We start from the raw sequence: 13768 nt of genomic DNA, 5'->3' as shown, positions 1-13768 counted from the left end.
TGTTCAGTCAACAAGTTGGCCAAGCTGAGGTGCCCCAGTCTGCAAAACTAACCCACTATTAGAGGTCTCAGTCCTAAATACCTTATTGAAAGGGACGCAGCAGGGGTGTATTCTACCCCCACTCCAGTCTCCATGGGACCTTCAGGTAGGACCCAGGTCAGCAGGTAGGCCCCAGCCCAGTGGTAGTTTATGGCTATATGGTTCTGTGGGGCATTGCAGACATGTTCCCATGACAACCCCACATTGCAACAGACTCTTTTAAAGCCATACAAACCGTTGTTAATTATTGAATGGGAATGCAGCATGCAGCCCATTCTGTTGAGCCACTGTGGTGAGATGATGATCACCATCGGTCAACCAACTCATTAACCAGTGAAGGGTGTTGCATACTAGACCAGAGGTTCTCAACTGGTTTCGCCTCGGGACTCAGAATGAACCAGGTTGTCTCAATATTCAGTATTCCCAATATTCATATCTTTAAGGCCGAAATGCAATCTGGAAAACTAGTTTTAATGCTATATTGACCGTAAATGTAGCAATTAAATTACACAAGTGAACAACATTCCTACCTTTTTCATTGTCAATAATTCCATATTGATCATATTCTTGATGAAGAATGTTGGCAAGCTCACTTGTTTGAGACCACAAAATCTGCTAATTAGCGCTAATATCTACATATTGAAAATATATTTATTCAATATTTTTTCCCAAAGAATACATTTCTACACACTTTCTACCTTTCTACCTGGTATGTTGTTTAAATTCAGACTGCAGTATTTTTTCACCTCCCAAAAATGTATTATATTTTTTAAAATATGTATATACATATATTTTTTTACTTAGACACCCGCGATCCACTCAACCTCAATTTGGTTACGACTAGGGATGTAATGATTCACAGATACACATTGGTCCCCGGTTCAAATGTTTAATAAGATGTGAGTGCATCGGTCCGCGGGACCCCAAACGATCCAAATGTAGCATGCATCGGTCAGAAAATCTATTCAAGTGTTATTAATCGGCAGTTGACTTTTTTGTATTTTTTGTATTATTTTCTTTATACCTTCGGAAAATACCTCTCATCTTTTGTGACAACCGCATCCTCGCCTTCAGTGTCGAACTAAGCATGTAATTGTGTTGACAGTCATTGATCTACAAGTCATTTTGCATTCCCAACAACCCTAGGCACTATCAGTAGCATAGTCAAACTGCGTGCTATGCAGCTTTGCACAATGACCAACTAGAGCTATTCTGTTCGGTTTCTGTTAGATTATAAAAATAATAATCTCTGTTTTCTATTATTATTTGAAACATTAAACACACTATGCATTATGAGGGTTGAATGCTGTAAGAACACAGAATAAAACTATTAATACAAGTCCCATGATGGTAGTGACTGCCCATTACATTTATTAACCATCATTTATTCACATTACTTTAATCAAATATTTCACTTGTGTATATTACATTTGTTTTATTTGATGACTTTATTTCATTCCAAGTCATCATCTCATCTCTATAGAGCTGCTGCCTATGCAGCCTTACAAAATCACTATTTTAGTAGTCTGGATTTGATTTATCTCTAGATAAACTGTGCAATGTGCGCATTGAGCTCACAAAAACCCCCACTGGAAATGGAATTCAAATTATTGAACCAATGTTGGTCAATTAGTTGTTTAAAAAACAGAAAATAACCAACATTTAAGTTAATCGCTCAGCACTAGTGATCTGGCACATCTGCGCATCACCTTCAGCATTCAAATGTTTGTAAAATGGCTTGCTCTTTCTAATTTTGGTAGTTTTGCTTGAAACAATCAGTATTATGGTAATTTTTGGATATACAGGGTAAAGTTGATCATTTCATAACGAGGACAGTAATCATTTTTGCTACCCGCACTGCATGGTAGAAGCAACTCAGTCCGAGTCTGTCAACACATCCAAACAGTCTAAACTATTCCATTGAGATGAGACGGGGGCGAAATCCAAAATTGTGCTATATATTACCTTGGCTATATCAGATTTTAAAAGATAAATATAGAGCCAGTAATGTATCAAACACTTTTAATCTGCAATAATGACAAATTCATGAGTGGGTGATGGTGATTTCAGATTAAAAGTGTGGGGGGGATTTCCCCCCCCCCCTATCTGATATTGGGGTGGTAGATACCCAGTTTCCCTTATGGCTCAGCTCAGGTGCCTACATACACCATAGACATATACATCATTTACACACACACACACAGACAGACAGACAGACAGTCAGACAGACAGAGATCCAGTTCAGAGAGGCCCATAATTTAGAATGGAAAATGAATGTGTTTATGCAACAAATGTTAGTGTATCGCATTGAGCCAAATCACATTTGGTTTTTTGATTAATATACAAAGGACCATTTCGAGTCAGTTGGAAAGTTTGCTGTCATAAGCATATGTGTATTTCTCTTGTGGTTTAATAATTATAATCATTCTCACCAGAGTTGCACTTTCTGGAAATGTAGGTCTTTGCCCAGTGTATTTTTATCATTAATGTCATGTTTTCTGGTAATGTTCTGACTGAATGGCTTCAGTGACTTACCGTTAGTCGAATCGCATGAGATCAGATGTTACTCACCAACTGGTTTTTGTGTGTGTGGCGGTGCCCACTCACTTGTTCCTCTCTCTGTTGGTCTGGGTGTGTTGACTTAGGGTGCCCCAGTTTAGTCATTACTCTAGGTATATTATACAACGATGTGGAGGGATAACATTGTGCACGTTTCCTGTCCTTTTCCTCCACTTAGCTGATCCGGAGTCAGTTTAACTCTGTCGTCACAGGGAAGAGGACTGTCTGTCTCCCTCACACAGCTGATCTGGAGTCAGTTTGACTGTGTGCAGTCTGGGTCCTAAGGTCCGTTTAGAAGGCATAGTGGTATAGGAGAGGAACCACTGGGGAGGCCCAGCTGAAAGGGGATCTTTGTGTTGCTGTTTAATGGAGTTTTTTTCTCTCTCTCTTTTTTTCCCTCTGTTTTGGATGTTGCTTCCCACAAGTGTGAGCTAGGAGCCCCTCACCTCCAGGTTTAGTGATGATACTGTCAGTCTTGGGTTAGGTTCAATAGAAATAAATAATTTTGAAATGGAGTCAAACAAGTAGGTACTTGCTAAATTTGTCCAATAAAAAAACACATATTTTCATTTTTGTGTTGGAAAATGTTTTGCTACGGTGTGCCATGCTGAACTCCTGTTGAACTTCCCCTCCTCCTCCTACTGGACTCCCAGACTCAGACTGACCCAGTCACAGCTGCCCACAACATTCAATAGTCCATTATGAGGCTTTTCCAATGCAAAAAATAAACAACCTTTCATCTACCTTAGCTACCTTACCTACCTTACCTTTAATCTACCTTACCTACCTTACCTTTCATCTACCTTAGCTACCTTACCTACCTTACCTTTAATCTACCTTACCTACCTTACCTTTCATCTACCTTAGCTACCTTACCTACCTTACCTTTAATCTACCTTACCTACCTTACCTTTCATCTACCTTAGCTACCTTACCTACCTTACCTTTAATCTACCTTACCTACCTTACCTTTCATCTACCTTACCTAAACTTACCTACCTTACATTTTCATCTGCCTTACCTACCTTACTTTTTATCTATCTTTCTACCTTAACTTACCTAACCTTACCTTTAATCTACCTTACCTACCTTACCTAAACTTACTTACCCACCCTACCTACCTTACCCTTTCGTCTACCTTACCTACACTACCATACCTACCTTACTTTTTATCTACCTTACCTACACTACCTTACCTACCTTACTTTTTATCTACCTTACCTACACTACCTTACCTACCTTACCTTTAATCTACCTTACCTACACTACCTTACCTACCTTACCTTTAATCTACCTTACCTACAGTACCTTACCTACCTTACCTTTAATCTACCTTACCTACACTACCTTACCTTTAATCTACCTTACCTACACTACCTTACCTACCTTACCTTTAATCTACCTTACCTACACTACCTTACCTACCTTACCTTTAATCTACCTTACCTACACTACCTTACCTACCTTACCTTTAATCTACCTTACCTACACTACCTTACCTACCTTACCTTTAATCTACCTTACCTACACTACCTTACCTACCTTACCTTTAATCTACCTTACCTACACTACCTTACCTACCTTACCTTTAATCTACCTTACCTACACTACCTTACCTACCTTACCTTTAATCTACCTTACCTACACTACCTTACCTACCTTACCTTTAATCTACCTTACCTACCTTTTATTTACATTACCTACCTTATATTTTCATCTACCTTTTATCTACATTACCTACCTTACATTTTCATCTCTCTTTTACCTACATTACCTTCCTTACCTTTTATCTACATTACCTACCTTACCTTTTATCTACTGTAGTTGAATGCACTGACTGAATGTCACTCTGGATAAGAGCATCTGCTAAATGACCTAAATGTAAATGTAAATGAAATTTTCTCTCGTAGTCCATTCACATTCACTTTGTTCTGAACGGGTTGAATTGTTCTTTCCATGGAATAATTGTCTACTTCCATCATCACGTCAGTTATTCTGTGTAGGCTCAGTATGTAGCCTACGAGGCAGCTAGGGAGCATGGCTGTGAGTCAACAGTCAGTCAGTCAGAGCCCAGGCCCCAGCCCAGCAGACGTCCCGTTTGGCCGTTTCCATCAGGCACCATTGAGTTTGCTCACTACAGAGCCTCAATGTCATTCACAATGGCCAGGAGATGACAGATTACACCAAAGGCTCTGCTAACAGCAGGCTCCCGCTCCCTCATCTCTAAGTCCACACACTTCTTTATAGGGTTGTCAGTCAGTGCTAACCAATAACCTGGGTAAATACTGTACTGTAGAACAGAATCATAACTGATACAACATCTGACCTAGAAGAGAGAGTTGAAGGACTAGTGTGTGTTAGAGCGCTCACAATGCTGACATTGTAATGAATATGATGTATTTTAGCAGGACTTTAGTCACTGAAGTGGTTTTTCTACGTTTTTCTCTGTATTTTCAACGTTTTAGTTGTTTGAATCATTTTATTACCTCAGTGGACCTCCGTAAGCAGGCCAAAACTAGAAGGACTTGCCCTGTTTGTGCAGCCTTATCAATCATTAACCGAAGAATGGAAACGCATGCCTTTTCTCTCAAAACGGCAGTGAATGGACATAGCCTGTATTGACAAACTTCCCTGCCCACCCAGACTAGCTTAGTATGAAATCTGAAACGAGAGCTCAGGAGTAAATATTTGAAGTAAAACACATCGTGATTTTCCCACTCAGTTCCCTCCGATCAGTCTTTCTGTCTGTTACAAAGCATAGATAAACAAACATGCTCTGTTGTGTTTACTCTGTCTTTACATACAGTATCATCCCCTTTGAAGTACACGTCTGTGTGACATGTACATTGCTCCTCAGCTGCTCTGTCACTGTTAGTTCCTATAGTGTTTTAACCCCTCTCTCTCTGACTAGATAGTAAATAGTCATGCATCGGTCAGAAAATCTATTCAAGTGTTATTAATCGGCAGTTGACTCCCTCCACAGGTCAATGTTCGTGTCACCACCATGGACGCTGAGCTGGAGTTTGCCGTCCAGCCCAGCACCACTGGTAAACAGCTCTTTGACCAGGTCAGTGTTTACAGTATCCTTCTTCTAGCTGTTATATTCATAGGGTTGGTCCTGTTATTACCAGCAACAACAGAGACATTTTTATGAAATATCTTTTGAAACCATCCTCTGTCTGTGTGTGTGTGTGTGTGTGTGTGTGTGTGTGTGTGCGCACGCACGTGCTAATCAGTTGCCCTGCTCTAGTGACCAAGCCCACTCCCCCACCTCTCCATACCTCCAGGCCTGTCCTGTACCCACTCACAGCCATTGATATGTTATCTATGGCAGTGTTTCAAGAGATTTGAACTGGAATTGTTCTTATCAGACCCTCTCTCCTCACGTACTCTAGCAACCATTTCCCGAAAGGTGTGTTGTGCTTAGAGCCAAGAGGTTACTGAAACTGATTACTGGTAGGGTGATGTTACTGAAACTGACTACTGGTAGTGTGAGAAGTGAGAGTCAAGAGGTTACTGAAACTGATTACCGGTAGGGTGATGTTACTGAAACTGATTACCGGTAGGGTGATGTTACTGAAACTGATTACCGGTAGGGTGATGTTACTGAAACTGATTACCGGTAGGGTGATGTTACTGAAACTGATTACTGGTAGTGTGAGGCTACTGAAACTGATTACTGGTAGTGTGAGGTTACTGAAACTGATTACCGGTAGTGTGAGAAGAGAGTCAAGAGGTTACTGAAACTGATTACCAGTAGGGTGATGTTACTGAAACTGATTACTGGTAGAGGTTACTGAAACTGATTACCAGTAGTGTTAGAAGAGAGAGCATGATAAAAGCCTTTTTCTTTTTATCAGATTACAATATATATAACAATGTAGATGTAAAATTGACATTATTTATGGAAGTGAATAGAGGTCGACCGATTAATCGGAATGGCCGATTAATTAGGGCCGATTTCAAGTTTTCATAACAATCGGGAATCGGCATTTTTGGACACCGATCATGGCCGATTACATTGCACTCCACGAGGAGACTGCGTGGCAGGCTGACTAGCTGTTATGCGAGTCTAGCAAGGAGCCAAGGTAAGGTGCTAGCTAGCATCAAATGTATCTTATAAAAAACAATCATTAACATAATTACTAGTTAACTACACTAGTTTATCTAGCTTGTCCTGCGTTGCATATAATTGATGCGGTGCCTGTTAATTTATCATTTAATCACAGCCTACTTCGCCAAACGGGTGATTTAACAAGCGCATTCGCGAAAAAAGCACTGTCGTTGCACCAATGTGTACTAACCATAAACATCAACACCTTTCTTAAAATCAATACACAAGTATATATTTTTAAACCTGCATATTTTGTTAATATTGCCTGCTAACATGAATTTATTTTAACTAGGGAAATTGTGTCACTTCTCTTGCATTCTGTGCAACAGAGTCAGGGTATATGCAGCAGTTTGGGCCGCCTGGCTCGTTGCGCACTGTGTGAAGACTATTTCATCCTAACAAAGACAGCCAACTTCGCCAAACGGGGGATGATTTAACAAAAGCGCATTTGCGAAAAAAGCACAATCGTTGCACGAATATACCTAACCATAAACATCAATGCCTTTCTAAAAATCAATACACAGAAGTATATTTTTTTAAACCTGCATATTTAGTTAAAAGAAATTCATGTTAAAGAGGCAATATTAAACTAGGGAAATTGTGTCACTTCTCTTGCGTTCATTGCACGCAGAGTCAGGGTATATGCAACAGTTTGGGCCGCCTGGCTCGTTGCAAACTGATTTGCCAGAATTTTACGTAATTATGACATAACATTGAAGGTTGTGCAATGTAACAGCAATATTTAGACTTAGGGATGCCACCCGTTAGATAAAATACGGAACGGTTCCTTATTTCATTGAAAGAATAATTGTTTTGTTTTCGAAATGATAGTTTCCGGATTTGACCATATTAATGACCTAAGGCTCGTATTTCTGTGTGTTATTATATTATAATTAAGTCTATGATTTGATAGAGCAGTCTGACTGAGCGGTGGTAGGCAGCAGCAGGCTCGTAAGCATTCATTCAAATAGCACTTTACTGCGTTTGCCAGCAGCTCTTCGCAATGCTTCAAGCATTGCTCTGTTTATGACTTCAAGCCTATCAACTCCCGAGATTAGGCTGGCAATACTAAAGTACCTATTAGAACATCCAGTAGTCAAAGGTATATGAAATACAAATGGTATAGAGAGAAATAGTCCTATAATAACTACAACCTAAAACTTCTTACCTGGGAATATTGAAGACTCATGTTAAAAGGAACCACCAGCTTTCATATGTTCTCATGTTCTGAGCAAGGAACTTTAAACGTTAGCTTTTTTACATGGCACATATTGCACTTTTACTTTCTTCTCCAACACCTTGTTTTTGCATTATTTAAACCAAATTGAACATGTTTCATTATTTATTTGAGACTAAATAGATTTTATTGATGTATTATATTAAGTTAAAATAAAGTGTTCATTGTTCATTCAGTATTGTTGTAATTGTCATTATTACAAATATATATATCTATATAAAAATCGGCCGATTAATCGGTGTCTGATTTTGTTTCTGGTCATCCAATAATCGGTATTGGTATCGGCGTTGAAAAATCGTAATCGGTCGACCTCTAGAAGTGAATCATCCCAACCATTGTCGTTCCCATGGAACCCAGAAATACATCTGTTTGAGCCGGTCACTGACATCAATGTTTTCTGTACAGCATCTTTGAATACAGAATGTTTGTATGGTAAGTATAGAGGGACAATAAGATAATATCGTATTGTTCTCAGATTACTGTAAATTGACAAGAGCTTGTAGTAAGTTGCTGCCGTAACCTCTTGTTGGTTGGTACTTCAGTGTAATGTACTGGATGTGAGAAGGCGGCAGCTATCTTAGTGGTTAGAGCAAAGGTTGCTGGTTCGAATACCCAATGTGAAAAATCTGTCGATGTGCCGTTGAGCAAGGCACTTAGCTCTTATTTGCTCCAGTGGCGCCGTACTACTATGACTGACCTTGTAAAACAACACATTTCACTGCACCTTTCTGGTGTATTTGACAAATAAAACGTACGTTTTTTTTTATGTGCTTATGTAATGGTTGAGTCCCATGGTGTCACGTCTGTAGCTTCAGTGTGGACTGGATTCCAAAGGCATCATGGGATGTACAGATGTAGGATCTTAATTTTCTCACTCTTTTGTTGCTGGTCATTTTCCTGCACTGTAGGAAATGCAAACTTGTAGTATATTCAAGGTTTAAAAATGGCTTCTAAAATTTGTAATTTCCACAAAAAAATGTCAGACTTGATTTGCCCTAACAAAAAATGTATCAACCCCTACAATGTCCAATAATTATGATCCACATAATAACTCACATTTCCTGTTGCTGCAGGATTATTTTCCTGCTGTACAGAAGCAAACTGGCTCAAATTAAGATCCTACATCTGTAGCAGGCCTCTATTCCACCACGCCATGGGGAGAGGAAAGGCATTGTCTTGGCTTGGCATAGCCCCTTCCTGAATAACGTGTGTGTGTGGATACATATCTAGGGAATTTTACCTTCAGGCTCTCTGCAGAGATATTCACATTAGATTCAGATGTTCCACTTCAGTGTCACTAAGAATTCCTTCAGCTACATGTTGAAAGGCCTCAGTGGGGTGTGCCAGACATTGTCGTGCACCAGAATAATTTGTGTTGCAAACATTTTGTCGACGCTCACAATACAGGTGCACGTAATGGGTTTGTCTTGTGAACTGTCCATCTGATAACCACCAGTAGCCAAAGTGGAAGTCTACTGACGTTGAACTACTGCTTCCTCTGGTTAGCAATGTGTCCGTCCAAAGCCTGTGACCTAATTGAATTAGAAACTTGGCCTGAGCGGGTGAAGTCAGTAGCAGAAATCTCCTGCAGAGAAGGACACAGACAGTCAGACAGAAGCGTGTACGCGCGCACACACACACACACACACACACACACACACACACACACACACTTTAAATGCTTTATTTGAATCCACCAATCAAATGTACAAACATTTCAAAGGTCCCTGTATGCGTGGCACTCAAGGGTACAGAAAGCAACTCCTTCACCAAACAGCTAGGCTGCCCACGACAGCTGAAACAGAGCAGTACCTAGCCAACTGGTCTCCTTCTCCAAACAGCTAGGCTGCCCACGACAGCTGAAACAGAGCGGTACCTAGCCAACTGGTCTCCTTCTCCAAACAGCTAGGCTGCCCACGACAGCTGAAACAGAGCGGTACCTAGCCAACTGGTCTCCTTCTCCAAACTGCTAGGCTGCCCACGACAGCTGAAACAGAGCAGTACCTAGCCAACTGGTCTCCTTCTCCAAACAGCTAGGCTGCCCACGACAGCTGAAACAGAGCGGTACCTAGCCAACTGGTCTCCTTCTCCAAACAGCTAGGCTGCCCACGACAGCTGAAACACAGCGGTACCTAGCCAACTGGTCTCCTTCTCCAAACAGCTAGGCTGCCCACGACAGCTGAAACAGAGCGGTACCTAGCCAACTGGTCTCCTTCTCCAAACAGCTAGGCTGCCCACGACAGCTGAAACAGAGCGGTACCTAGCCAACTGGTCTCCTTCTCCAAACAGCTAGGCTGCCCACGACAGCTGAAACAGAGCGGTACCTAGCCAACTGGTCTCCTTCTCCAAACAGCTAGGCTGCCCACGACAGCTGAAACAGAGCAGTACCTAGCCAACTGGTCTCCTTCTCCAAACAGCTAGGCTGCCCACGACAGCTGAAACAGAGCAGTACCTAGCCAACGGGTCTCCTTCTCCAAACAGCTAGGCTGCCCACGACAGCTGAAACAGAGCGGTACCTAGCCAACTGGTCTCCTTCTCCAAACAGCTAGGCTGCCCACGACAGCTGAAACAGAGCGGTACCTAGCCAACTGGTCTCCTTCTCCAAACAGCTAGGCTGCCCACGACAGCTGAAACAGAGCGGTACCTAGCCAACTGGCCTCCTTCTCCAAACAGCTAGGCTGCCCACGACAGCTGAAACAGAGCAGTACCTAGCCAACTGGTCTCCTTCTCCAAACAGCTAGGCTGCCCACGACAGCTGAAACAGAGCAGTACCTAGCCAACTGGTCTCCTTCTCCAAACAGCTAGGCTGCCCACGACAGCTGAAACAGAGCAGTACCTAGCCAATTGCTTTGCCCTAGTTTTTGTCAGGCCCGTAATCTGGAGGCCACGCACTCCAAGCCTGTGTACATGGCTGAGACTGCTGAATATCAGAGCCACCAGCTTGCACCTTCATGCGAGGCTGTCCCAGCATGCCACGAGGGGCAGGTATTTAAACAGCTTCTCGGCAAAGGCCTGCTCCATACTGTATAGCCGTCAAATGAGCAGCCCACTTCCTCCCCGTGGCCTACCCCCACAGCAACACACACACACACACACACACACACACACACACACACACACACACAGAGTGACCCCCCCACACACAGACTGGTATTCCTCAGCATCAGTGGTGATCTCATCTCCTGTTAAAGTGGCCTGGAGTGGGCTCCTCTCTGTGGTGGGCCCTGATCATATCCTCCTCTCTGTGGTGGGCCCTGATCATAGGACCATTGACGTGCAGCCCTGCTGCCTCAGCCCTACCTCTTCAACACACTCACTTTGATTTTCCATAGAACTGCTTAAAGCCTTTTCCCCCACAGTTTTTCTTAGATACTGTGAATGTATATGTTCAGGACAGGCCACCTAAACAGATGACTCTCTCTCTGGGCTTTTGCCCTCATAAACACTGCTGAGAGAAACGTTCACTTGGAAGTTTGACTGGAGTGACCGTGCAAGGTGTGGCATTCGTGCCCCTGTCTCACTGTTCAGACTGCAAAAGTTGTCCAGAGGTGGTTCAAGCTGCTTCTCAATAGTTTTTTCCCCTCCAGTTTTATATACAGGATGTAGATGTTGTATATTATACATCTTTAATCCTTTGAATAATACTTCATATTTAACAATGATCTGCGCCCCAAAGATAAAGAATGAGAGAATGTTTCGATGTCATGCATGACACGATTCTTGGATCCGTTGTGGGACCAGACTAGCCTGGGTCTTTTGTGTTGGGTGAGAACAGCTAACATGTAGTCTACAGTTTGAGCTTCATTGATTCAACGGCAAATGTTTGTCTTAGAGCTGTTTAATGATTGGCTGATGGAAGTGGCCTGGCAGTGAGTGGCACACCCAGTTTGTAACTCTTTGGTCAAGTGCTCTTCAGCCTTTTAACTCTTGGAATGTTGATTAGTTCATTCCAGTTCATTCCAGTTTGTCTTTAATACAGGTACTATTATTATTATTGTTTGACCCATCCCTAGAGGGGCATGTTCTGCTTTTGCAGGCGGACAAAGGCCTCTAGTTGTACCAGAACCCCTGTACCTTATCCCCCTGGGGAAAAGGAATCCTTCATTTAGATGACTCTTCAATACCCTCTCTCCCTCTCCTTCCTCTCTGTGTGGTTCCCGGTCCCAAATACCCATGAAAGGGGCTGTTTGTGTCCTGAAACCCTCAGGACTTTCATTCCAGGGGAGACAACGCAGTCAGAGGAACTCTCTCATTTCAGTCCTGACCAGTCAGTGCTTGTTGTGCTAAAATGCAATTTGGAGAGAAAAAACTTAACCTGAATCAAAGTCATTCATCTCCTGCAACCCTGGCACGTTAGCCCAGATCCGTATTAGGTGGCAGCTAAGTAAGTGCTGGGCGCTTGATTTTATGTTAACCTTGGCCACTGCTTATCGGATAGGAATGGGTTTGGCCGGAGTGCCGTGTGTGTGTGTGTGTGTGTGTGTGTGTGTGTGTGTGTGTGTGTGTGTGTGTGTGTGTGTGTGTGTGTGTGTGTGTGTGTGTGTGTGTGTGTGGTGTTCACTCAAGCTGCTTCACCCAGCCAGCTAAGCACCCCACATGATGATTGGGTGGGGAATCTGGCAGCGGCACAAACAGAACATGGCCTGGCGACTGGTGAGAGTTTCTCATCCTAATTGAAATGTCTGGTCTATAGACTCTCTATAACCCATAATATATAACTTAAAGGTACCGTTTCCCGGACACGGAATAACCCTAGTCCTGAACTAAAAATCATTCTCAATGGAAATTCTTCATTGGAAGCGCTTTTTAGTCTAAGGGTAGACTTATTTTGTGTCTGGGAAACCTACCCATAGGGTTTGTCCCAATTTGACACACTAGTCCCTATAAAGTGCACTCTTTTTGACCAGAAGTAATGCACCTTATAGGGAATAGGGTGCCATTTCAGCCTATACATATATCTATGTTGCAGTCATATTGGAAAATAATTTAAAAACCTGGAGGTCAAAAAAGTCTCTGGTCTTTCACAGTTGAGCTCCGAGGTCAGTGGAAAAGAGCACGTCTCCTTACAGCAACAAGTGATTTTCCAGATCTGTAATTGACTACTCTTCCCGATCTCTACACTAATCTCTGAATAATGGGGGAATAAAATCGATATAGTTACATATCAGGATATCATTTTTTACAATATATGTTATCTTATCATTTTGACAAGAGCGTAATATTATTTTTGTGCTAGTTGGCTGTACCTGCACCAAACATCCAGTATTTTTCCTTCCTAGCTTGTTCTCCATCTTCTTTTTAAATAGGGAGCCAATTTGTTTTTAGCACTTTTATTTCTATGACTGATCAAAACTCGTGGCTCTCTCTCGTCCCTCTGCTGCAGCAAACATATGGTGAGCAATATGTTTGTGACACCAAATCGCAATAAAATTATAGTATCGAATTGCAATACATATTTAATCGTGAGAATTGCAATACATATTTAATCGTGAGAATTGCAATACATATTTAATCGTGAGAATTGCAATACATATTTCATCGTGAGAATTGCAATACATATTTCATCGTGAGAATTGCAATACATATTTCATCGTGAGAATTGCAATACATATTTCATCGTGAGAATTGCAATACATATTTCATCGTGAGAATTGCAATACATATCGTATCGGCACCTAAGTATCATAATAATACTGGTTTGTGAGGTCCCTGGCAATTCCCAGCCCTATCATTTCCTAATGTTCTAGTTGTTATAAAGAAGCCAGTCATACAGACAGTACACACTAGTCATTCACTATTAGGGTTCCTCAGAAGTCAAA

General features: G+C 41.9%; 1 protein-coding gene across 1 annotated transcript in view; it reads left to right on the top strand.

The window, feature by feature from the left end:
- LOC115175009 (ezrin-like) overlaps window positions 1-13768 on the top strand; it is a 50214-nt gene that overhangs the window by 3157 nt on the left and 33289 nt on the right. Inside the window, exon 3 of the mRNA XM_029734121.1 lies at window positions 5582-5665. Coding sequence (XP_029589981.1) covers window positions 5582-5665 — 84 coding nt within the window. The remainder of the gene's footprint in view (window positions 1-5581; window positions 5666-13768) is intronic.

This window comes from Salmo trutta, chromosome 35 (genome assembly GCF_901001165.1).
Source record: "Salmo trutta chromosome 35, fSalTru1.1, whole genome shotgun sequence".
In the NCBI taxonomy this organism is placed as follows: Eukaryota; Metazoa; Chordata; class Actinopteri; order Salmoniformes; family Salmonidae; genus Salmo; species Salmo trutta.
The sequence above is the reverse complement of the archived record's forward strand: the minus strand, read 5'-3'. Positions and strand labels throughout refer to the sequence as shown.